The sequence below is a fragment of the Chionomys nivalis genome, chromosome 6 (genome assembly GCF_950005125.1).
Source record: "Chionomys nivalis chromosome 6, mChiNiv1.1, whole genome shotgun sequence".
NCBI lineage: Eukaryota > Metazoa > Chordata > Mammalia > Rodentia > Cricetidae > Chionomys > Chionomys nivalis.
This window is the reverse complement of record NC_080091.1, coordinates 10,662,400-10,686,390: the sequence shown is the minus strand read 5'-3', so window position 1 is coordinate 10,686,390 and position 23,991 is coordinate 10,662,400. Positions and strand designations below refer to the sequence as shown.

General features: G+C 42.6%; 1 protein-coding gene across 1 annotated transcript in view; it reads left to right on the top strand.

The window, feature by feature from the left end:
- The window catches only part of LOC130875653 (adhesion G protein-coupled receptor E1-like), a 35,411-nt gene extending 12,943 nt beyond the window's left edge, over positions 1-22,468 (top strand). The window contains 8 exon segments of the mRNA XM_057771687.1: positions 5,707-5,901; positions 7,655-7,799; positions 7,802-7,889; positions 10,502-10,568; positions 13,488-13,579; positions 16,712-16,880; positions 20,454-20,558; positions 22,443-22,468. Coding sequence (XP_057627670.1) covers positions 5,707-5,901; positions 7,655-7,799; positions 7,802-7,889; positions 10,502-10,568; positions 13,488-13,579; positions 16,712-16,880; positions 20,454-20,558; positions 22,443-22,448 — 867 coding nt within the window. The 3' untranslated portion in view covers positions 22,449-22,468.
- Positions 22,469-23,991: the final 1,523 nt, after the last annotated feature.

The window sequence follows — 23,991 nt, the reverse complement described above, 5'->3', positions numbered from 1 at the left end:
GTTCACTAGAAAGATCATCTACAAACTACAGTTCCTAGAATCTCTTGCCATTGAGGTCCTGGATGTAGAGTCTCCATTGAGATATATCCACGGGAGGGACCAAAAAGTGAGCACAGCTGAGTGCATTGACTTAATAGAGAGGGGAGGTGTCTTAACTGTTATGGAAAATGCCCTTGATTGATAAAATATGATTGAGGGTGATGTAGTTATCTAATTATGCTTTATCAATAAAACTTAGGAGTCAGATATCAGGGTAAGTACCTAAATGATGAAGGAAGTGATGGAGAAGGCACCAGTGACTTCCTATTTCTTCAATTCCTCTATCCAAAAGAACTGAGACCCCCCTCTAAGCCCTGCCTCACTACTACCTATCTCCCTAGCTGTTCTCAGTCCTCCAAAACGTCTATGGCTAATTTTGGTCAGCTAGTGGCTAGCTCTACCCTCTGATTCAAAGCAAGCCTTATTGTCAGAATGCAGTCAAAATATCACACATTTCCCCTTTTTGTTTAAATATAAAGGAAAGGCTATAACTCTAACATAATAAAACTATACAAAAAGAACAATTACCAGGTAAGAATTGCATTTACAATGTCCAGTCCATTTGCATTTGGCAAATTCAGAGAAAATACTCTGATATCCTATGTTGATGAATCCAAAGTTTTGTACCTAATTTACTTTCTATCCTAAATTGTATTACCAACCCAAAACTATCCTTTTATGTCTCAAACTTAGACACTTTACACCTCTTTCTGTAGGGCTGGGTTTGTGGATACATATTGTTTAAATCTGTTTTTGTCATGGAATGTCTTGTTTTCTCCATCGATGGTGATTGAAAGCTTTTCTGGGTATCATAGTCTTGGCTTGCATCCGTGGTCTCTTGGTATCTGTAGCATGTCAGCCCAGGACCTTCTGACTTACAATGGAAACTGAGTAGTTGAGTGTAATTTTGATAGGTCTAATTTTGTATGTTACTTGACCTTTTTCTTTTGCAGCTCTTAGTATTCTTTCTTTATTCGGCATGTTTTGCATTTTGATTATTATATGTCAAGGGGATTTTTTTGATCCAATCTGTTTGGTATTATGTAAGCATCTTGTACCTCCATAGGGATATCCTTCTTTAGGTTGGGAAAGTTTTTGTCTATGATTTTGTTAAATATATTTTCTGTGCCTTTGTGCTGAAGATCTTCTTCTATCCCTATTATTTTTTAGGTTTAGTCTTTTCATGGTGTCCAAGATTTCATGGAAGTATTTTTTGGATTTAATGTTTTTTTTTTTTTGATCAATGAGTCTATTTCTTTGTTTGTTTGTTTTGTTTTTTGCTTTTCGAGACAGGGTTTCTCTGTGGTTTTGGAGCCTGTCCTGGAACTAGCTCTTGTAGACCAGGCTGGTCTCGAACTCACAGAGATCCGCCTGCCTCTGCCTCCCAAGTGCTGGGATTAAAGGCGTGCGCCACCACCGCCCGGCCTAATGAGTCTATTTCTTATACAGTATCTTCAACACCCGAGATTCTTTCTTCTATCTCTTGTATTCTGTTGGTTATTCTTGTCTTGTGGTTCCTATTCATTTACTCATATTTTCCATACCCAGAATTCCCTCGGTTGTGTTTTCTTTATTACCTCTGTTTCAGTGTTGCAGTCTTTAACTGTTCGATTTACCTGTTTGTTTGTTTGCTTGGTTTTCTTGGGTTTGTTTGTGGGATTTATTAATTTCTTCCATTTTTTTGTTTCTTTTTCTTTTCTTTTCTTTTTTTTTTTTTTCGAGACAGGGTTTCTCTGTGGCTTTGGAGCCTGTCCTGGAACTAGCTCTTGTAGACCAGGCTGGCCTCGAACTCACAGAGATTCACCTGCCTCTGCCTCCCGAGTGCTGGGATTAAAGGTGTGTGCCACCACCGCCCGGCTAATTTTTTGTTTCTTTTCCTCCATTTCTTTAAGGGAATTTTTCATTTCCTCTTTAAAGGTCTCCGTAATTTTCATAAAGTTACATTTAAAGTCACTTTTTCCCACTTCTTCTGTGTTAGGATGATCAATTTTTCCTGTTGTGTGACCACTGGATTCTGGTGGTACCATGTTGATCTTTAGATTGTCTAATGAATTCTTGCATTGGCGCCTACCCATCTCTTCCTTCAAATGAGTCCACGGGTGTCTTTTCATCTTGGTCCAACCCCTGCAGTAGTTGTCAGAGTGTTTGGGAATTTTCTTGGTCTGTTATACTGTCAATATCTGTGTCACAAGAAACCTCTGAGGTCTCTCTAAGCCTGCTCTCTTAGTCTTTTCTCCTGGTTTGCTCTCTTGGTCCTCTCCTCTTAGTCCCCTCAGTATTGGAGTAAGCTGTGTTTGAGTTCCACCAAAGTTGCAGGACGATACGTGAGTTTGGGGCAGGATAGGGCTAGTAGTTTGTAGGGTCTTGGGGATGGGGTGGGATAAATGCAGGAGCCTACCTGCAGGAAACTCTCCTGCTGGCTGGCTAGAAAAGCTCAGGGGGTTGGAGGAGGGGCTCAGGGTTACATCCTACTTTGGAGGTCCTAGAGAGTGGGGTGTCCCACTGGGTAGTTGTCACTCATCTCTTAAGTCCCCTCAGTATTGGAGCAAGCTGTGTTTCTTATTTGTATTTTCTTTATTGCCCCATTTCAGTTTTCAAGTCTTGAACTGTTTGCTTCATTTGTTTGATTGTTTTTCTATGGTGTTTGTTTGCTTTCTTTAAGAGATTTATTGGTTTCTTCTAATTTTTTGTTTGCCTTTTCCTCCATTTTTTAAACGAAGTTTTTCATTTTCTTTTTAAGGGTCTCTATCATCTTCATAAAGTTATATTTAAGGTCGGTTTCTTCTGATTTTCCTGGGTTAGGATGTTCAGGTCTTCCTGTTTTATGACCACTGGGTTCTGGTGTTGCCATGTTGTTTTTTAGGGTGCAGAATGTATTCCTGCAATGGCATCTACCCATCTCTTCCTCCAACTGGTATTGGAAGTGTCTTTGTCCCTTGGTCCAATCCTCACAGGTGGTGTCTATGTCTCAGGGTTCCTCTCTTGGACTGATCATTGCAATTGCTATCTGTGTCTTAGGTAGTTGCTCTTGGTCTGTTCAGTGCAGTTGCTCTCTGTGTCTCAGGGAGCTGGTGAGGTCTCCATGGATGGGTGGGATTTGGAGCAAAGTAGGACTTGTAGATTACAGGATCTGATTGATGGGTGTGTTTGGAGCAGCCAGCATGCAGATGACTTGCCTACTGACAAACTAGTGAAGCTGAGGTGGGTGGAGGAGCAGCCCAGGGTTTTGACCCAGTTCCTAGGGCCTAGAGACTGGACTGACCACCTAGGGAGCTGGCCACTCACCTCTTGGTCTGCTCTGTGCAGACACAGTCTGTGCCTTAGAGAGCTGCCAAGTTCACTGTAAATGGGTGAGTTTGGGGGCAGAATGGGATTTGTAGCTTACAGGGTCTGATCAATGTGGGAGTGGAGCAGCCTACCTGCAGGAGGCTTACCTGATGCCTGGGTAGTGATGCTGAGGCAGGTAAGGGAGTGGCCCTGGGTTTTGCCTCAGGGCCTAGAGACTGGGATGTCCAGCTTGGGAGCTGGCCACTCACCTCTTGGTCTGCTTTGTGCATTTGCAGTCTGTACATCAGAGGTCCTCTGAGGTCACTGGGCATGGGTGGGTTTGTGGGTGGAGTAGGACTTGTAGCTCACAGGGTCTGTTCTATGTGGGGTTAGAGCTGTTTACCTGCAGGAAGCTTGACTCCTGGAAGGCTAGTGAAGCTGAGGCAGGTTGGGGAGGGGCCTGGGTTTTGCCCCAGGGCCTAGGGCCTAGAGACTGGACTGACTAGTTGGGGAGTTGTTCTCTCACCTCTTGATCCACTCTGTGCCTATCAAATTTTGTTATCAATAAAAAAATCAGGAGTCAGATATGGGAACATGAATGATCAGAGCAGCGGTGGAGAAGCCACCAGTGACCTCCTATCTCTTCAATTCCTGCATCCAAAAAGAATGAGATCCTTTCTAAATCCTGCCTTACCACTTCCCGCCTCTCTATCTGTTCTTAGTCCACTAAACTCTATGGTTATTGTTGTCAAGTAGTGACTAGCTCCACCCTCTGATTCAAAGCAAGCTTTATTGTCAGAATGTGATCAAAATATCACGCAACAGAAGGGCTCTTCCCTACAACAGAGGTACCAAGTCCCTTGTAGAGGACTGTGGGGCTGAGGACTTGCAGTGGGATGATAATAATGTTCCCTTTCAGATTCTGTGGGAGTCATGTTTTTGATTTTGGATAAGCCACTTAGCCTATCTGAGTGGAACCCAGCTCCCATGTAAAGCAGCAAGAAGAAAAAAAAAAAACTAACACACAGGTAACATGATAAGATACATTTATAAGTACTAAGATTATTTATTGTGATTCTATAGAAATGGCCATAAAAAGCAGCCACAGGCTGAAGAGATGGCTGAGTCTGATGAGTGCTTGCCTTGAGACAGGAATATCTGAGTTCATTTCCTAGCACCCATGTCAAAAGTCAGGGGTGGTGACACAGGCTTGGAATCTCCTCAGTGGTGAGAGACAGAGACAATGGACCCCCAGGACTCACTGGTAATCTAGGCTCGTCCAGTCAGTGAGCTCCAGGCTGATGAAACTCCCTGTGGATGATATTCCTTATTGTGACAGCACAGGCTGTCCTCTGGTCTCCATGTGCCTGTGTGAACTTGTACACCTGCACCTGCACATACAATGTATACACACGTGTACACGTGCACACAAAACAAGACAGTTATCTTTATGCTCCTTCTTTTAGTGATTAGCAAGCTGAGGTATTTACGTCTTATCAAAAATTTTTATACCTGTGAGCTTGCAAAATTATGGGCAATTTTCTTTTTTTTTTTTTTTTCTTTTTTTTTATTTATTTTTATTCTTTTTTAATTAAAATTTCCACCTGCTCCCCATTTCCCTCCCCTCCTCCCAAATATTGCCCTCCCCCCACTTCCCTCCCCCTATCCCCACTCCTCTTCTTGGGCAATTTTCTTAACAGTGTATGACAACATTGTGTAGAGGACCCTGACTGGCAATATCTTTAACACACAGAAGGCACCAGGAATTTTATAACTACACATTAATGAATAGTATGACTGTTAGTTTCATTCTAAGCTGAAATGTTTCAGATATCAGCATCTTGGGTAGTGTTCAACCCCAGAGGAAGAAACTGCTTCACATATTTTGAGTGATGAAGGAGATATAGGAGTTTCATGATTCCCTCCCCTCACAGCTCAGTTCAAAGGGCCTAGAAATTGCTAGGGTCATGTATCCTCAGTCTCTAGGCAATGGTGGGGCTAAAGAGTTAGGGTGTAGAGTCTGGCCACAGCTTGCCCATACCTACAGATGGTTGGTAAATTCCTCTTTTTCTACGTTCTCAAATGTCCATATTCCTTGCAGAATCAATACTACATCCAGGATTTCTACAGCAAGCAATTATGGGAATTGTAGTTTGTGGATGTTCTCTCCAGTATGGAAGGCCAACAAACACTGGGGGTGGGTAGTGAGTACTCAGAGATGCTATTGGATTTTTCAGAGTTTCCTGGATAACATTCAGATTATTTTGACTCTAGGGGACAGAAACATTGGGACTCTCCTCCCAGTTCAGGTCTGAATAAGGTGCTCTCTTCTTTCTTTCTGGGGTTGAGGATGAATTTCAGTTCTACTGTGAGGCCAACAATGATTTTCCTTCCTGCTAGATGTAATTCTCCTTGTACGTCATCAGTCACGTGGGTACAGTCATCTCCCTGGTGTGCCTCACCTTAGCCATAGCCACCTTCCTGCTGTGCAGTGCTGTTCAGAACCAGAACACCTACATGCACCTGCACCTTTGTGTGTATCTCTTCCTGGCCAAATTTCTCTTCCTAATGGGTGTAGACAAGACGGACATCCAGGTTAGTGACCCTGTGTTCCAATGCAGCTGCACCATCTTCCCATTTTCCTCTCCTCATCACTATCTAGTCCCCCCCCCCACCCCAGGGCCACTGCCAGTGTCCTGGTTTTCTTTCTGTTGATGTGATAAATACCATGACCAAAAGCAACTTGAGCAGGACAGGGCTTACTCCAGCCTATATTTGATGTCACAGTTCACTGTTTAGAGAATCCAAGAGAGGAAGCAGAGGCCATGGAGGAAAGCTGCTTGCTGGCTTGTTTCTCCTGGCGTACCCAGTCTTCTTTCTTGTACAACTCAGGGCCACCACCCCAGCGATAGTATTGCCCACAATGATTTCCCATCTCAATGCCTCTCACTGTTGCCTACAGGTCAGTCTTATCAAAGTTCCATCACTCCAGTTGAATTTCATTTCTGTCAAGTTGACAGGAAGCTAACCACCATAGTCAGTTTCTCACTGGGTTGACTTCTAGTGACAGTTGTCAGTTTCAAATCAGCTCCTTGATCATGCTATGAATTATTTTGTTTCTTTCTATTGTTCTATTTTTCTTTCTTCTTGTATGTGTCATATGCATGCATGAATGCGTGTTTGCGTGTGTGTGAACACAAGAGTGCATGTGAACTTGGTGTAATGACTCAACCTCAATCACTCTTCCACATTTCCTACTGAGGTGAAGTCTCTCAACCAATCCAGAGCTGGACAATGTGAATAGTATCACTAGCAGGCTTCCTCCCAGAGCTGGAATTGCAGGTGTGCCAGTATGCCCAGTTAGGGCTTATACAGACTCTGGAGATCTGAACTCTGGCCCAGCCCTCACACTCATGTAGCAAGTACTTTAGAAACAGAGGTATCTCACTACCCCTGCTTCCAAATATTGTGCATTATATATTATTTATTTGGGTGTGTATTTGAATGTGTGCACACATGCACATGTCATGGAATACATAGGACAACTTGTAGGAGTTGGTTCTCTCCTTCCATGTGATCAATATTGGGAGCAAGTGCATTGATCAGCTGAGCCATCATTTTGGCCTGACCTTGCTTTTTTGAGACAGGGTCTCTCATTGGTCTGGAACTAAGCAAGTAGGCTCAGCTGGCTAGTTGTAATCCTCAGGCAGCCCCTGTCTCTGTTCCCTACTAGGTGACCACAGGTGTGCAGCCTGGCTCATATCAGGGTGCTGGAAATGGATTTTCTCACTGTGGTGCATGGATTGGGGGAAATACTTTACTGGCTGATGACAAACTAAATCAGGTTCCACATGGGTCCAGTTGGTGAACAAATGTGCATAGTGCTTCCAGAGCACAGATGAAAGGTTATTTACAGGAGTCTGGGGGACTAACAAACAGCTGCATCACTGCATATGTCCCACACCATCATGGATGATGTCTTCATGGAAGCTGCATCATAGAGCCCCTCCCTCCCTTAACCTCTTTCCTTTGCTTATGTACACTAACTTCTAGGGTGACATTCAGCTGAGGGAAACCTGGAGTAAGTAGCACCTGGAGTCCCAGGTTGCTTTCTTTTCTTCCTCTTTCATTAGCTCCATCACCATAGACCTTTCTCTTTTTGTTGCCATGGCTACCTGGCTTGGGTATTCACTATTCCATCATGGTGAAGGAGTGACTACATTATGCTCAGAAAAAAAGAGGCTGGATTGTTTGAGGAACCCCAGTTGAGGCCATCCCACACTTGTTCTTGTCCCTCAACCTTCTGCCCATGTTGGAGGATTCTGAAATGCAGACTTCTCCCCTGCAGACGGCCTGTGCCATCATTGCGGGATTCCTGCACTATCTTTTCCTTGCCTGCTTCTTCTGGATGCTGGTGGAGGCAGTAATGTTCTTCCTGATGGTGAGAAACCTGAAGGTGGTGAATTATTTCAGCTCTCGAAACATCAAGATGCTGCCCTCTGTGCCTTTGGCTATGGGCTTCCAGGCCTGGTTGTCGTGATCTCTGCCAGCGTACAGCCCCAGGGCTTTGGGATGCATAGTATGTGAGTGTCATTTTCTTCTTTTTGAAGATCTTGCTCCAGGCTTTGTGATGATGGCTGTACTAGCTACCTTAATGGTTTCTATGGCAAAGTACCCAAAATAATAATGAAATCAAGGTATAAAGGTTTTACTTAAGAACATTTGAAGGGGAACAGTCTATCATGGCAGAGAAATCAGGGCAGGAACTCAAGGTAGGAACCTGGAGTCAGGGACTAGGGAGACATGATGCTCTCTGGCATGCTTATAGCCATGCTCATTGAGCTGCATTTTATAGCCCAGGGTCACCTGCCTTGAGATAGTGCTGCTCATGGTGGGCTAGGACCTCCTGTATTAATTAGCATTGGAAAATAACCCACACTCATAGCCACAGGCCAATCTAATGGCGGCAATCCCTCAACTGGGATTCCCTTTTCCAAGGTGACTCTAGTTTGTACCGAGTTAACAAACTTTAATGGGCACAACATTCAAATCACAAAAAACCTTATGAAGCCACTAAGAACAGTCATTCTAGCAGTGATGTTACCGATTGACCAGATGGAAACCCTTCACTCTACCCTGAAGGATAATGTGTATAGACAAGGAGAAACTTTCCAGGGTGGAAGGTGTGGGCCCTTGGATGTTCAAGGCTGATGCAGATACCTATAGCTCTAAACCTCAGGAGCTAGGCATCTACAGGTCCAGGGTATAAAAGTCAGAGATTTGAGGCTCAAAGTACTCAGGTTGGAGGCATTATAGTTTCATTTCTCTTGTTCTGACAAAAGGCAACGCAGGAGCGAATAGGATTTATTTTAGCTTGTAGTTCCAGGAGATAGTCCATCATTATGGGGAAGCTAAAAAGCAACATCAAACAGCTGGTCACATGACATCCACAGTGAAGAACAGAGAAATAAGCATGCTCACTTGCTTGTTCTCAGTTACATTTCTCCAGTTACATGGTTTAGGATCCCCAGAATATTGAATGGTTCTGCTTGCAGTGGGATGGGTCTTTCCACAACAATTAAATTACTTCCAATTGACCATGCTGATCTCCATCTTCCCAATGAGGACATCTCAACTTTCATGTCATTTTTGGGTACCCCAATGAGTTTAATTGGGGTTACTTATAACTCTATAAGTTATATGGGTGAGGGATTATTTCTAGGAGTGTGGGTAACTTGCCAGAAACTGCACCACTGAAGAAAGTGTCTCTGTCTCTGTCTCTCTCTCTCCAAGCAACTAATAGCTGCCTACAGATCCTCAGGGAGAGGTAGGGGCTTGTGGTGTACTAAGTTAGCTGTGTTCGCATGAGGGCGTATGCTTGGCTGGTAGTCCATTTCTCAAGGAAGCTGGGGTTCCCAGGAGGTGTGTAATAGCTGTCAATCATATAGTCAACTCAACATGGACACCAATATTTAAACTTATTAAAATATTAAAACGAACCCTTGTAATTGGGGCTTATTATGAATACTAAATGCTGGCTTAATAGCATTTACACTACTCTAACAATGTTCAACTCTTGCTGAGCCATAGGAAGGGGTAGTTTTGTTGGTATCATGGCCACCAAATTGTTCACTACATAGAGGACTCAAAAGTGTGTGAATTTAACTTTCCAGGAAGAGATTATCTAGTTGGGCTATTTTTACTGTTTTCCTAAATGCATAAATAAAACCTGCTCAGACTGCACAGTGCTACTTGTATGCTTGCTTTCAGGACTCGCCATTTAATATTGGATAACCAATTGGTGTGCTCTTTCCTGGAGACTACATCTCCCGCATTTAGCCTTCCTTAGTTGACAGCAGTTCTTTGTGTAGGGGTGAGATCTGGTGGAATTTCCCCCATAGGAAGCCTATGATCCACAACAATGATGCCAGGCAGTATAACCCTACATGCATAACAGTGGTCTCCACACCTTGGTAGTAACCAACAGTTCTCCAAGACCTGTTCTGGACTTAGGACCTGCCCAACAAGAGAGAAATCATGCCTGGTACTAGAACTTTTGTCAGTTTCCTAAAGGCTAGTGAAGTCTCAGATATTGAAGAATAACCAGTACTTTACTAAATCAGCATAATTTCTAACCATATTCTAAATATTTGTCCTTTTGTACACAGATAAATATAATCCTTACTCCTCCTCAAGGAAACCTAAAAACTTACAATAGACAGAACCATTATAGAAAAACCACAACCAATCAAAATGCAGAGTTGTGGGGCCTAGTCCCAACTGAAACATCTACAAAACACTCCTGCACCTAAGGCTCAGGGAACACTGAAGAAGAGGGGGTGGAAAGCTGATAAGACCCTAGTATATTTCTTAGTCAGAAGTGGTGGGTAATCAGCTCTCACTGGAGGAAATGTTGGATGTGTGGTTTGAGTAACAAAGTGTACTAGTGGAGTGCCGCATGGAGGAAGAAAGTTCTGTGAAAGTTATGAACCAGTCGTCAGCCTGAACTCCATTCTAGGTGAAGGTCTCAGGAGTATTTGCCCATGGTATATCTTGGCCCATTTGACACTGGTGTGCCCCACCCCACCAGCAGTGCTTCCATATGCATCTCACCCTGCAGTGTTCTGCAGAAGGCACAATTGCCAGGTTGGTGTGGTGAGACAAATGCTCATGCCTCCTGTGTTTTCCTCTACAGCTGTTGGCTGAATAGAGAGACTGGGTTCATCTGGAGTTTCCTGGGGCCAGTCTTCATGATCATCACGGTAAGGAAAACTGTGTTCAAGGACATTTTGGGAACAAGGAAAGCCAAAGTTAGGAACTGTCACCACACTGCAAAGTCTACTACTCTCAACACTCATATGATTCTTGGTTCTTGAGATTTCGCCCAGGTGGGTGTGATTTCTCTGTCTGTCACTTTTCAATCATGCTTAGGTAAGAAACATCTAGAAGGAACAACAACCCTTCTTATTCATGCTTTGTGTTTTAGGGGAGAAATAGATCCATCAGTCTCTTCTAGGTCTAGATACTGAATGGAAGATAAGGTAAAAAGAATTTAAATACACTTATGATATACAAGCAGGAAGATATCTGTCAGTCTGATGTCAACTTGGTCTACATACAGATTAAGTTTTAGACCAGCTAGGGCTACATTGCAAAATAGAAAGACACTGACCCAAAAGAAAAATAAGGAAGATAAGGAACAAAGTGATGAACAATGGTCATGATTAGAAAAACAGAATTGAGAAATTTTAAGAAAAAAGCAGAAACCTAGTGATATTTGCAGATCCTGAGTACTGTTTTGGCTCCCTTACTGTTGCTGCAGTAAAATGTGTGCAAAAGGTTATCAAGGAGAAAAGGGTTTATTTCAGTCTTCAGATCTATTCTGGCTGGGTTTATGACAATTTGACACATGCTAGAGTCACCTAAAAGGAGGGAGCCTCCATCGAGAAAATGCCTCCATATGATCCTGCTGTAGAATATTTTCTTAATTAGTGATTGATAGGGAAGGCCCACCCCATTGTGGATAGGGTCTTTCCTGGACTGATGGTCCTGAGTTCTATAAGAAAGAAGACTGAGCAAGACGGAGGAGCAAGCCAGTAAGCAGCACCCCCATGGCCTCTGCATCAGCTGCTGCTTCCAGGTTGCTGTGTTGTTTGAGTTCCTGCCCTGACTTCCTTCAAAGATGAACAGGGATGTGGAAGTATAAGTCAAATAAACCCTTTCCTCTGCTACTTGCTTCCTGGCCATGGTGTTTCCTTTCAGCAATAGGAACTTTAAGACAAGGCCATAGTCCATCATTGAAGGAAGTCAAGGTGGGAATGCAAGGAGGCACTTGAAATAGAAGCCTGAAAAGCATTGCCATTTGCTGGTCCAGGTGTGGACTCCTGCTTAGCTTGCTTTCTCAAACATGCCAGGACCATCTGCTGTCAGAATGGTATCTCCCACCCTGGGATGGGCCCCTACAGAAGATAGCAATCAAGACAGTGACGCTCAGACATAGCCACAGGCCAGTCCGACCCAGGCAGCTCCTCAGCTGACACTCTCTCCTGTGGTGACTGTAGACTGTGTTACACTGGCTGTCAAAGTCAAATGTGGCAAACATTATCTCTTCTACTTGCCTTCCATTAAGCCTCTACTTCTTATGAAGTTGTGTTTCTGCTGTCACCCCTGGTTCTTTTTCCTCGAGTCATTGATATCTGATTCCAGATCACAGAACGACTATCCATGATTCTGGATTGGCAGAATTAATGTAGTAAAATGGCTGGGTTTTATTATCAAAAGTAATCTATATATTCAGTGAAATTTCCATAAAATACTTCACAGGTCTATAAAAACCACCCAATAATTTACATAGAACTATAAGACATCAGAAATAACCAAATAAGTCATCAGGAGATGATGACTGGAGTTGTCACAATACCTGACCTCAAATTATAGTGCAGTTGAGGCTGGAGAGATGGCTGCTCTTCCAGAGGTCCCAGGTTCAATTCCCAGAACCCACATGGCAGCTCACATCTGTCTGTAACTTTAGTTTCAGGGCTCTGACACCCTCACATTGACATTGATGCAGGTAAAATAATAATGAACAAGAAACAAAACTAAATTAAATTATATTGCAGAGTCACAGTGACAAAGGCAGCCAGATACTGCTAAACAGCAGACCTCACATACACACACACGCATAAACATGTATGTTTGCATATATGTATATTACAACAACTAACAAAAAAGGCCATGAATTTGAAAGTGAGCAAGGAGGGACTGAAGGGAGGAAATGGAAGGAGAAAATGATTACAATTATAGTGGACCCCCCCCCCAATATACCATTACCAAAGAAACTTAAGGGAGAAAGGACTTATTTGGCTCACAGTTCCAAGTTACAGCCAATCATTGTGAAAAATCAAGACCACAGGAAGTCAAACAACTAGTCACATCACACCCACAGTCGAGACCAATGAGCAATGAGCTCATGCATACTGTGCTCAGTTCAGTTTCTCCACTCTCATATATACACAAGCCTCTGCCTAGGGAATAGTGCCACCCACAGTGGCCGAGTCTTCCCTCTAGTCAAGATACTTCCCACATGTATACTTAGAGATCACCCTTAAACAGTCTCTTACAGGTGTTCCTGGAGGTTTGCCTCCTAGGTGTTGACAATTAATACCATCAAACCACTTTGAGGAGGCTGGGAAAAATCCTTTGAAGAGAATCAACCAACTCTCTTGTGTCATAATCTATAAGATCAACCTTGGCTTCAATTCTAATTTAATGGTGGAAATAAAAAACCATGGGAACAACAAAGACAATTGTTTTATTGTAATACGGGAGGTGTAATAATGTTACAGTGTGGACTCAGGAGCAGGCTGGGAGAGGGACCAGTTTCACTGCATAAGAAGTGTGTTTTGGATGCTGTAGCATGGAGAAGCACCAGGTCAACTAAGTACAAGTGGGGTGTCTCAGTTGGGAGTGATGATGGCTTTCTGATACTCATCCTAAACTGGAAGCAGAGACATCAGTAGGGAAGTCATCTGTAACTGATTCAGTCCTAGTCATTTGGATCTGACAAATCCGGGATTGAAGTCTGGCATCCTGGATGGGTTACTGGAAGCCAGATTTCTAAGTTAGATTGGTTATGATCAGTCTGTGTGTCTGGTCTACCTACCCTCTGCTTGACCTTGCAGATCAACTCTGTTCTCCTCACCTGGACCCTGTGGGTACTAAGGCAGAAGCTCTGTAGCGTCAGCTCAGAAGTCTCAGAACTTAAGGACACCAGGTACAGCCTCTTTCTGACTTTTGTCCCTTTGTCTTCCTTCTTCTGAAAGAGCCTCACCAGTCACTTTTCTGTATATATCGTGTGCCTATGCAGGTACATGCATGCTATGACACACATGTAGGGGTCAGAGGACACCTTGGTATTTTTTCCATCTTGTGTGAGATAGAGTTGCTTGTAGTTCATCACTGTGTATGCTGGGACATCTGGCTCAATCCTCCTGTCTGTTTCTCCCTTCTCAACACAAGGGTATGGGGATTACAGATTACACACTTTGCACTTGACTTTGTGTGGGTCCTCAGGATTTGAACTGAGGTCCTCACATTTGTGCACCAAGCAGCAATTTACCCATTTAGCCACCTGCCGGACTGTGATCACCTTTTGTATATTCATGGTATTCAAGTGATGGGGCTTGTACAGAATAGCAGACTCCAGGTGTCAAACTGCCTATTCCATCAATGCCATTTATGTTTTGTGTGACATTGCATTGGGTACACACCTTCACAAAGCTCAGTTTCTTCATCTGTAGGAAAAGAATAGTGATATGCTTTTCTTTAGGTTGGTAATAAGCATTGCCACAATTGCTGGGAACATCAAGCCTTCTATAGATTGTCAATACATTCAGTGTGAGCACATGCACATGAAAACATGGACATACACGCACAATGCATACACATAAAACATGGACATATATGCATAATGCACACATGCATACATGCTCATACAGATACACATGAAAATATGGGCATTGTCATAGGGTTTTAATTTCTGTGTAGAGACACCATGACCACAGTAACTCTTATAAAGGAAAACATTTAATTGAGGTGGCGTGTTGAGAGGTTTCTGTCCTGCCTGGTCCTTCAGCTGTTTAGTTCCAAAGAAACACACAAAGGTCTACATTAATAATAAACTGGTTGGCCTATTAGCTCAAGCTTCTTACTAACTAACTCTTACATCTTAAATTAATCCATAATTCTTGTCTGTGTTAGCCATGTGGTTTGGTACCTTTATGTCAGTGAGACATTCTCATCTTGCTTCCTCTGCATTTAGGTGATGACTGCAGACCAAGCCTTTCCTCTTCCCAGAATTCTCCTGCCAATACTTCCTGCCTGGCAACTGGCCAATCAGCATTTTACTAAACCAGTACAAGTGACAAAACTTTACAGAATACAAGACCATTGTCCCACAGTAGTGGCGGCTTACAGTTTCAGAGGTTTAGTTCATTATCATCATGGTGGGGAGCATGGAGGTGTGTAGGCAGAAATGGCACTGGAGAAGGAGCTACTACATATTAATCCCGCAGGCAACAGGAAGTAGACTGTGACACTGGAAGTAGCTTGAGCATAGGAGAACTGAAAGCCCACCCCCACATTGACACACATCCTCCAACAAGGCTATATCTACTCCAACAAATTCACACATCCCAATACTACCACAGCCATTGTGGGCTATTTTCTTTCAAACCAACACAGATATGCACACACATGTACACCAACATGGATGTATGCATACATGAACACACATTCTTACACACATGAACTCATGCATGCATACATACTTACAAATGCACACATGAACATAGACAAACATGGACATATGCACAAATATAAGTGTGGATACATGCACATATACATGCAAATAATAAAACATGCACACACATACTCCCACACCCAAGTATACATATACATGCACAACATGCACACACTCTCATGAGCACACATGTACAAACCCATACACTCAAATGTAAATATGCGATGCACATTCACACATGCATTTTCAGCCACACACAAGCACATATATGCGTACAAAATGCACATCCACCCACATGCATGCACACATGAACATACACATGCATACATGCATTCATATACACATGTACACACACCACACACACATGCATACACAGAGATACACACACACCACACAGAAAAGTGAGAAAACACTAATATTTTTAAATGTCTGTCTATTTTGAGACAGATTCTCCTATAGGACAAGCAGGTCTGAAATCCATGATTCTTGGGTGCTAGGGTTACAGGGAGTCATATGGTCTGGCCTGGAATCTCTTTCTCTGGCTAGGGAGACAGTGTGAGCCCCTGAATCATGTGGAAAGTGTGAGGTACAGAGAAGGTGAGTGTCTCACACATGTCTGAAAATTAGTGAATGACGCACTGATTCCCTGATTGGCCCTGAGCCTGGTCCATGCTCAGCACAGCAGGTGGGACTCACTCTCCTTCTCTTTTCCTTCACACTGTTGTCACCCTCATATTACAAAACAGCTCCGACTTTACTTGTTCTCTGTCTCTCTCCTCCTCCATCTGTCTCTCCCAATCCTGCCTTGATATCTAAATAAATTCACATAATAAATGGCATTTGCCTAGATTTTTATTTATTATGAAGTTCATAGGATTTGCCCACATTTGTCAGCTATCAGTGCCTCATGCCTTTTTATGGCAGCATTGAATGGTCATGCTCCATTTTCTTTATTCTACATTTATCTGTTTTATTCTACAGTATGGCCATTAACCATATTGCCATGTCTGATATACCTTATATTTACCTATAATTATTATATTCATTTATATATTGAGGAATATTTGGCTATTGTCTTCCTCAGGAAGGTGAAAAGAGAATAAGTACTTTGCATGTACAGTGTTTCTTTTATTATGTGTGTACATTTCATTTTTAAGATAATAAAAGGATTTGGAACTACATAGTAGTGATGGTCGCATGATGTGTGAGTATACTCAAGTCACAGAATCACAGTTTGTGTTCTCAAAATGGTGAATTTTGCCTGAATGAAAGAAGGAACTCTTAGTATTTTATAACCATGGATTTAGCTTTCATATAATGATGTCTAAGGGTCTGGACAATGGGCTCTTATAGCCATTCACTGCTAAACTAAAATCTATTCAATACACACACCCACAATTTTTTAATCCATATGTATCTTTGGACAACAGCATTTTAGTTGCCCATAGAACTTGATTTTTTCATCCTGTGTCATCAAATTTCACTCTGTCTGCATCCCCAGCATGGTGCTGAGCCAGTTGATGTCATCCTCAGACAGTGCTAGGTGTTTCCATGGAGACCATACCGACTCTTAGGACAATTCCTTCTGTACACAGTAGCTTCCAGGTTGCTTACCTTCAAGGCTGTTGCCCAGATCTTTGTCTTGGGCTGTTCCTGGGTGCTGGGCATTTTCCAGATTGACTCAATGGCAAGCACCATGGCGTACCTGTTAACCATTATCAACAGCCTGCAGGGGGCCTTCATCTTCCTCATTCATTGTCTGCTCAACCGCCAGGTATGGGGATGCTCATTTTCACCTTCCTCTCTGCATAGAACCATCCACTTCCTATGTCTGAAGCAGACCCACTTTCTTATCTAGAATGCTGTGTTGTGTATGCATGTGTGTTGTATGTACTTGTGTGTATGTGCATGTAATTGTGTGTTGTACATGTGTATTCATACATGTGCTCTTGTTTTCCTGGAGACTAGAGACTGACATCGGTGTCTTTCTCCATCATTTCCACCTCTCCTCTAGTACTTTATTTAAATTGATATGTGCATGTGTGTGACCTCCTCTTGGAGAAATTTGACCAAAAGAAAACCAAACGGTGAATTCTCCACTTCCCTGTGTGTGCTTCCTGTCTGTCTTCAGTCCATGGTCTGTGGTCTGCCTGACCTACATGTGCTTGTGTGTGTTGTCTATATGTTGTGCCTCTGTCTAACAAAGGGATCATTCTGTGTTTATTGTACAGCACACACACACACACACACACACACACACACACACACACACACCAGCATGGAAAAAGTCAAGGAATTACTTATAGAAGTCTTTCATGGAGTTTTATAAGGGGAGTAATTACTTTACTGACCACAGCTGACCTAGGAGAGCACACACTCAGAACTGCTGATCTTATCGACCTGTATCTATGTGGTTTTTTCCACATTTAGAAAATGTTTTCAAGTCCAAATGGATTAAAGACCTCAATATCAGTCCAAACACACCGAACCTGATAGAAGAGAAAGTGGGAAGTACTCTACAACACATGGGCACAGGAGAACACTTCCTACGTATAACCCCAGCAGCACAAACACTAAGGACATCATTGAATAAATGGGACCTCCTGAGGCTGAGAAGCTTCTGTAAAGCAAAGGACACTGTCACTAAGACAGAAAGGCAACCCACTGACTGGGAGAAGATCTTCACCAACCCCGCAACTGACAAAGGTCTGATATCCAAAATATACAAAGAACTCAAGAAGTTAGACCGTAAAAGGCTAATCAATCCAATTATAAAATGGGGCACTGAGCTGAACAGAGACTTTTCAACAGAAGAAGTTCAAATGGCCAAAAGACACTTAAGATCGTGCTCAACTTCCTTAGCAATCAGGGAAATGCAAATCAAGACAACATTAAGATACCATCTTACACCTGTCAGAATGGCTAAAATCAAAAACACCAATGATAGCCTCTGCTGAGAGGTTGTGGGAGAAAGGGGGGCACTCTCATCCATTGCTGGTGGAATGCAAACTGTGTGCAACCACTTTGGAAAGCAGTGTGGCGGTTTTCTCAGGAAAGTCGGGTTCAACCTACCTCTCGACCCAGCAATACCACTATTGGGAATATACCCAAGAGATGCCCAAACATACAACAAAAGTATATGCTCAACTATGTTCATTAGCAGCATTGTTTGTAATAGCCAGAACCTGGAAACAACCTAGATGTCCTTCAATGGAAGAATGGATGAAGAAAGTATGGAATATATACATATTAGAGTACTACTCAGCAGTAAAAAACAATGACTTCTTGAATTTTGCATACAAATGGACGGAAATTGAAAACACTATCCTGAGTGAGGTAAGCCAGACCCAAAAAGAGGAACTTGGGATGTACTCACTCATATTTGGTTTCTAGCCATAAATAAAGGACATTGAGACTATAATTCGTGATTCTAGAGAAGCTAAATAAGAAGGTGAACCCAAAGAAAAACATATAAGCATCCCCCTGAATATTAACCTTCATCAGGCGATGAAAGAAGACAGAGACAGAGACCAACATTGGAGCACTGGACTGAAGTCTCATGATCCAAAGGAGGAACAGAAGGAGAGTGAGCACGAGCAAGGAACTCAGGACTGCGGAGGGGTGCACCCACACACTGAGGCAATGGGGATGTTCTATCGGGAACTCACCAAGGCCAGCTGGCGGGGACTGAAAAAGCATGGGACAAAACCGGTCTCGCTGAACATAATGGACAATGAGGACTACTGAGAACTGAAGAACAATGGCAATGGGTTCTTGATCCTATTGCACGTAATGGCTTTGTGGGAGCCCAGGTAGTTTGGATGCTCACCTTAATAGACCTGGATGGAGGTGGGTGGTCCTTGGACCTCCCACAGGGCAGAGAAACCTGCTTGCTCTTTGGGCTGAGGAGGAAGGAAGACTTGATTTGGGGGAGGGGGAGGGGAATGGGAGGTGGTGTCGGGGAAGAGGCAGAAATCTTTAATAATTAAATAAATTAATTAATAAAAAAAAAGAAAATTAAAAAAAATGTATCATAACAAAAATAAAAAAGAAAATGTTTGTTTTTCTTCAGATTATAATTCATCCTGTTTGCTGTTCTCAGCAAATGATCACCACAACACACACACACAACACAACACAACACACAAACACACTATTCTAGGAAAAGGGGAGAACACATAATTTACGATTAAAGCTATGTCTTTGGCTTAGATTTTTTAAAAATGATAACACGGACAATCCAAGACTCAGCAAGGTTAGGCACATTGTCCTCTTAAAGGCAGCATAGAATTAGGCAGGCTTGGCAATGGTAGGGGAGGGTTGAACACACAGTCTTAGATGATTTCAAGGTAAAATTATTACCCTAGTTGGAAGGTTTGGGAAAAGGTCAAGGTCTCCTAAGGCAGAGGGTATTTACAGAAGAATGTTGTCATCATACCTATGCACATGAGCGTAGTGTCTGCAGCAAACAGAGGAGGGCACTGGATCACTTAGAGATGGAGTTGTGGGTGTTTGGGAGCCTCCTGTCATAGGTGTTTACAACCAAACTCGGTCCATCTGCAAGAACAAGGCACACTCTTAACCACTGCGTCTTCTCTCTAGCTCTTCTAGCTTGTCCTTTGAGACAAGGTCTCTTACTGGGTCTCGAACATCAGTTGAGCTAGGCTTGTCAGTCAAGGCCCAGCAAGCATCTTTCTGTCTCTGCCTCCATGTTGATTCCACTCTGAATTTTCTCTATTTTTGACAATTTCATACAAGCACACAATAAACTAGGTTCATATCCCACTCCAATTCTTCCCCCAGATTCTTACATATTCTTCTGAACATGTTATTCAACCAACTTCATGCTTCATGACTTGAAAAACCCTACTAGTCTAGTTAGCGTTTCCATATATGCATGGGTGTGGGGACAATCCACTGGATCACATCCCCAGAGAAGGAAAATTTTCTCTGTCTCAGAAATGATCAACTAGCAATCATTTCTCAGTAAGGGGAGGGGCCTGTAGGTCTTTTTCCCAAATCCATGCTATGATGTGGCCGGCGTTGATCTAGTACAGGCACTGGCAGTTGCTGTGAGTCCATGAGTGTGATAGCCTTGTCATTTCTGGAAGACTGCATTCACAGCACCCTCCTCCAGCTCTTACATTCTTTTTACCTTATCTTCCATGTGTTCCCTGTCCTTGGTGTGTTGGGTGATGTTGTGTCCTGTTTAGGGCTGAGCACCATACTCAGCTTTTTTATGTCGGTGCTGGAGATCCAAACCCAAGATCTCATGTTGTGCAGCAAACTTACTGACTGGCCCCAATACCAGCCTTATTTTCCTTGCTTTGTTGTGTCTCCCTCTCAGGTACGGGATGAATATAGGAAAGTCATCACCAGGAAGACTGAATCTAGCTCCCATTCCCAGACTTCAGGGATCTTACTGACATCTATGCAACCCATTTCCAAGATGGTGAGGGAATGACTATGTGTTTCCCACTGATGTTGACTGGAAGGGGCACATTTGCTCAGCAAACTCAACAGTGTCCAGTACTGCTGGCTGCTAAGTGTGCTCATGCACAACCTGATGGATGGGGATATTAGAGCAGGATGCCTAGATTTACACCCACCTTCTATGACTTATTAGCTGTGCAAACTAACAAGGTGAGATCTATTGGTGCAAAGACAACATACATGTTAAGGATTTTGTCCTAGCCAATGACCTATGAGGCTATCAAGGAGATGTTCTTACTGGTTTAATAGGATGTAATAATTTGCATTCTCAGGATCTGTGGCCAGCCCTTGCTGCCAGGTAACAGATAGGTGGATTAGTCAAAGAAGGTGTCTCGGCTACTTTTTTCTTGTTGCTGGAACAAAATACGTGACAGAAGCAGCTCAAGGAAGGGGGTGTTTATTCTGTCACAGTTCAAGAGTACAGTGCATTATGGAAAATAAATCATAGTAGCAGGAGCATAGGCAACTGGTCACACGGTATCCGAGTTAGGAAAGAAAGAATGAACTGCAGTGTTTGGCTCACGTTCTCACGTTTCTCCTCCAGCCCATGGAAAGGGTCCACCACATGTAGAGTGGGCCTTCCAGTCTCAGTTAATGCAATCTGGATGGTGCATCTCAGGCACAGCCAGAGATTTGTCTCCTGAGTGATTCTAGAATCTGTCATGTTGACAGTCAATGTTAACCATCACAGACGGTATGCACACAGTGGGGTTTTATTCTGCCACCCAAAGGAAATGGGATAATTTTTTCTGAAACATGGTTAGATTGGGTATCATTCTGTTAAGTGAAATAATCCAGAAACAGAAGTACAAATAATCACACGCTGTCTGTCATACATGGAATTCAGGTTAATAAGTGACACAAAATTAAAACTATAACCATTTGGGAGGAAACGATGACCAGTGGGAGTGGAGACTGGTGAAGAACAGGAACAGGCACGTGTGTGATCAAAGTACATGATATGTGTGAATGAAACCATGACAGAGAAACACATTGTTCTGTTCAATACACTAATAAGGACAGAGCGAATACACGCTTACCCCATATATGCACACACACACACTATTTGCTGTATTAAGTGGATTTTGTGTCACTTTTTACCTTATCTTCACACTGTGACTTCTCTATTCACTTAGTGCATATGAATGCTGTGCCATATGGGTCTGTCATAGCTTCACTTTCTGTGGCTCTGACAGAAGACCTTGAAGAAAGCAACTCAGTGGAGAAAGAGTTCATTTTTATCTCACTTCTAGATAATAGTTCATCTTTAGGGACATCATCGGCAGTAGGCCTCATGAAATAGGTCACATTATATCCACAGTCAGGAGCAGAGAGCCATAAACTAAAGCATGTATGCAAGTGCTCAGCATACTCTGTCCACCCTTACAGTTTAGAAACACCTTCCATGGATCAGTACCACTGATGGTAGGTGGCTATTTCCACATCAGTTAATATAGTCAAGGTATAACCATAGGCCAACCTGATCTGAAAATACCACACTGAGCCTCTCTTTCCAGGTGACTCCAGATTGCGTCAAGCTGAAAGATAAAATTAGACATCACAACTTTCCTATTGCTTAGTAGTGTACCACTGATAAATTGCCTATGGTCTAGTAAATCACCAACCCACCATCCTAAAGATCCTCACACAAATAACTAGTTAAACTCAAGAATCACGAAGAAGGAAAAACATGAATAAAATTTCAGTGTTTATACTTGTAGTCTGCTTCTATTGATCTCTGTGTACATGTGAGACTGATGCCCCTGCAGACAAGATATTAAGGATAATTTTTGGGTCAATATGTTTGATTGATGAAGAGGTAGTTGTCTTTTGTGTTTTTCAGGGTTAACATCATTTCTTGCCTTTAAATATACAATGGAGCAACAGTCTGAGGAGATTTCAGGAGCCTATTTTTTAATCGCTTCTCTGGCTTATGGAAATTCAAGATCTCACAAGTGGAGGAACTTTCTTGTTAACTCAAAGCATGGTTGGATGGGACCAAAATGACAAGGGCTTCATGCAGCAAGGAGAAACATGAGTTACTGCCCCAAATTAGTTTGCCTTCGTGCTCTACAGCTGTGAAGCTCCACATGTTTCGAAAAGAGCACGTCCCACTTCAGTGGCACAAATGCTACCATTTTCCTGTCTCCTATGTCGTTAGTTGTGGAACTTCAGGCATTTTTATCTGACATCTATCATGTATTGGGCATAGAATAGCTCTCAATAAATGATTTGGTTGTCTTTCTGAGAAACTTACCTATCTGTTATTTTCTCTTTGTCAATTTCATAGATATATGCATTGATCAGTATCCACCCTAATCCCTCCAACTTCTCTGGGCAAACCAATGTGTTACCTCTTACCTGTACATCCTATTTCTTGTAACACAATGAGTCCAGCTAGTGCTTCTGCCTGCTGGGATGTGGATGGTCATGTTGATATTGTGGCTGATCATGTGCAGTAAGCACAGCTGCTGTGAATTCTTAAGTACACTGGCCATGCCCTGCCCAGAAGACACTGGTTCACATCCCTCCTTCCCATCCTCCATCACAAACATTCTTTCTATCTCCTCTTCCATGTTGTTCCCTGAGTTATAGGTTTCATATAATTCTCTTACTCAGGGTCAAGCATTCAATAGTCATTTCTCTCAGAACTTGAACAAGTTAAGAGTCTCTGCATCTTCCTGATTTGAAGAAATGATCAGGAAAACCATAATGGAACTATCATCATTGGTTAAGAAGTTTTTAGAAAAGGTTGCATGTGACAGCTTGCCAATACCATCCTAAATGAGCAAAAATCAAAGTATCCTCTTTAAGATCAGGGAAACTAAGCATGTACATTCTTTCCACTCTTCAATGTTATGCTTAAAGTCTTAGAGCTCTAAGACAAGGGGAGATAAAGGAAGTTGGGGAAAGATGTCAAGTGTCATACATATACACATGACAGGAGTCTGTACACAAGAGACCCTTAAGTCCACCCCAAATCTCTTAAAGCTGACATTCAGCAAAGTAGAAGGACATAAAATCAACACATACAATGAGCAGCATTCCTATAACCCAGTTACAGACACACTAGACAAAACTTCAGAGGAATATTGAAAAGCAAAACATTTATTTGAGAAAAGATTTTTAGAAGCACTATGGATGCTGTAGAGTGACAGGCAGCAGCATATTGGGGGCTCTACAGTGTGTGGCTGAAGACTGACTGCTGTACCCACAGAATGTGCTTGCAGCCAGGCCACCTCTGGGTCAGCTATGCAGGTTAGAAGACAAGAATATAGAAAATCAACTAATGTTAGTTCTAGGAACCAAATCGTGTTGTTTTGGGAATTTTCATTGTTCAACAAAAATGAATGAGCTTTACAAAATGGTGAGACTGTGACCATTTATAATTC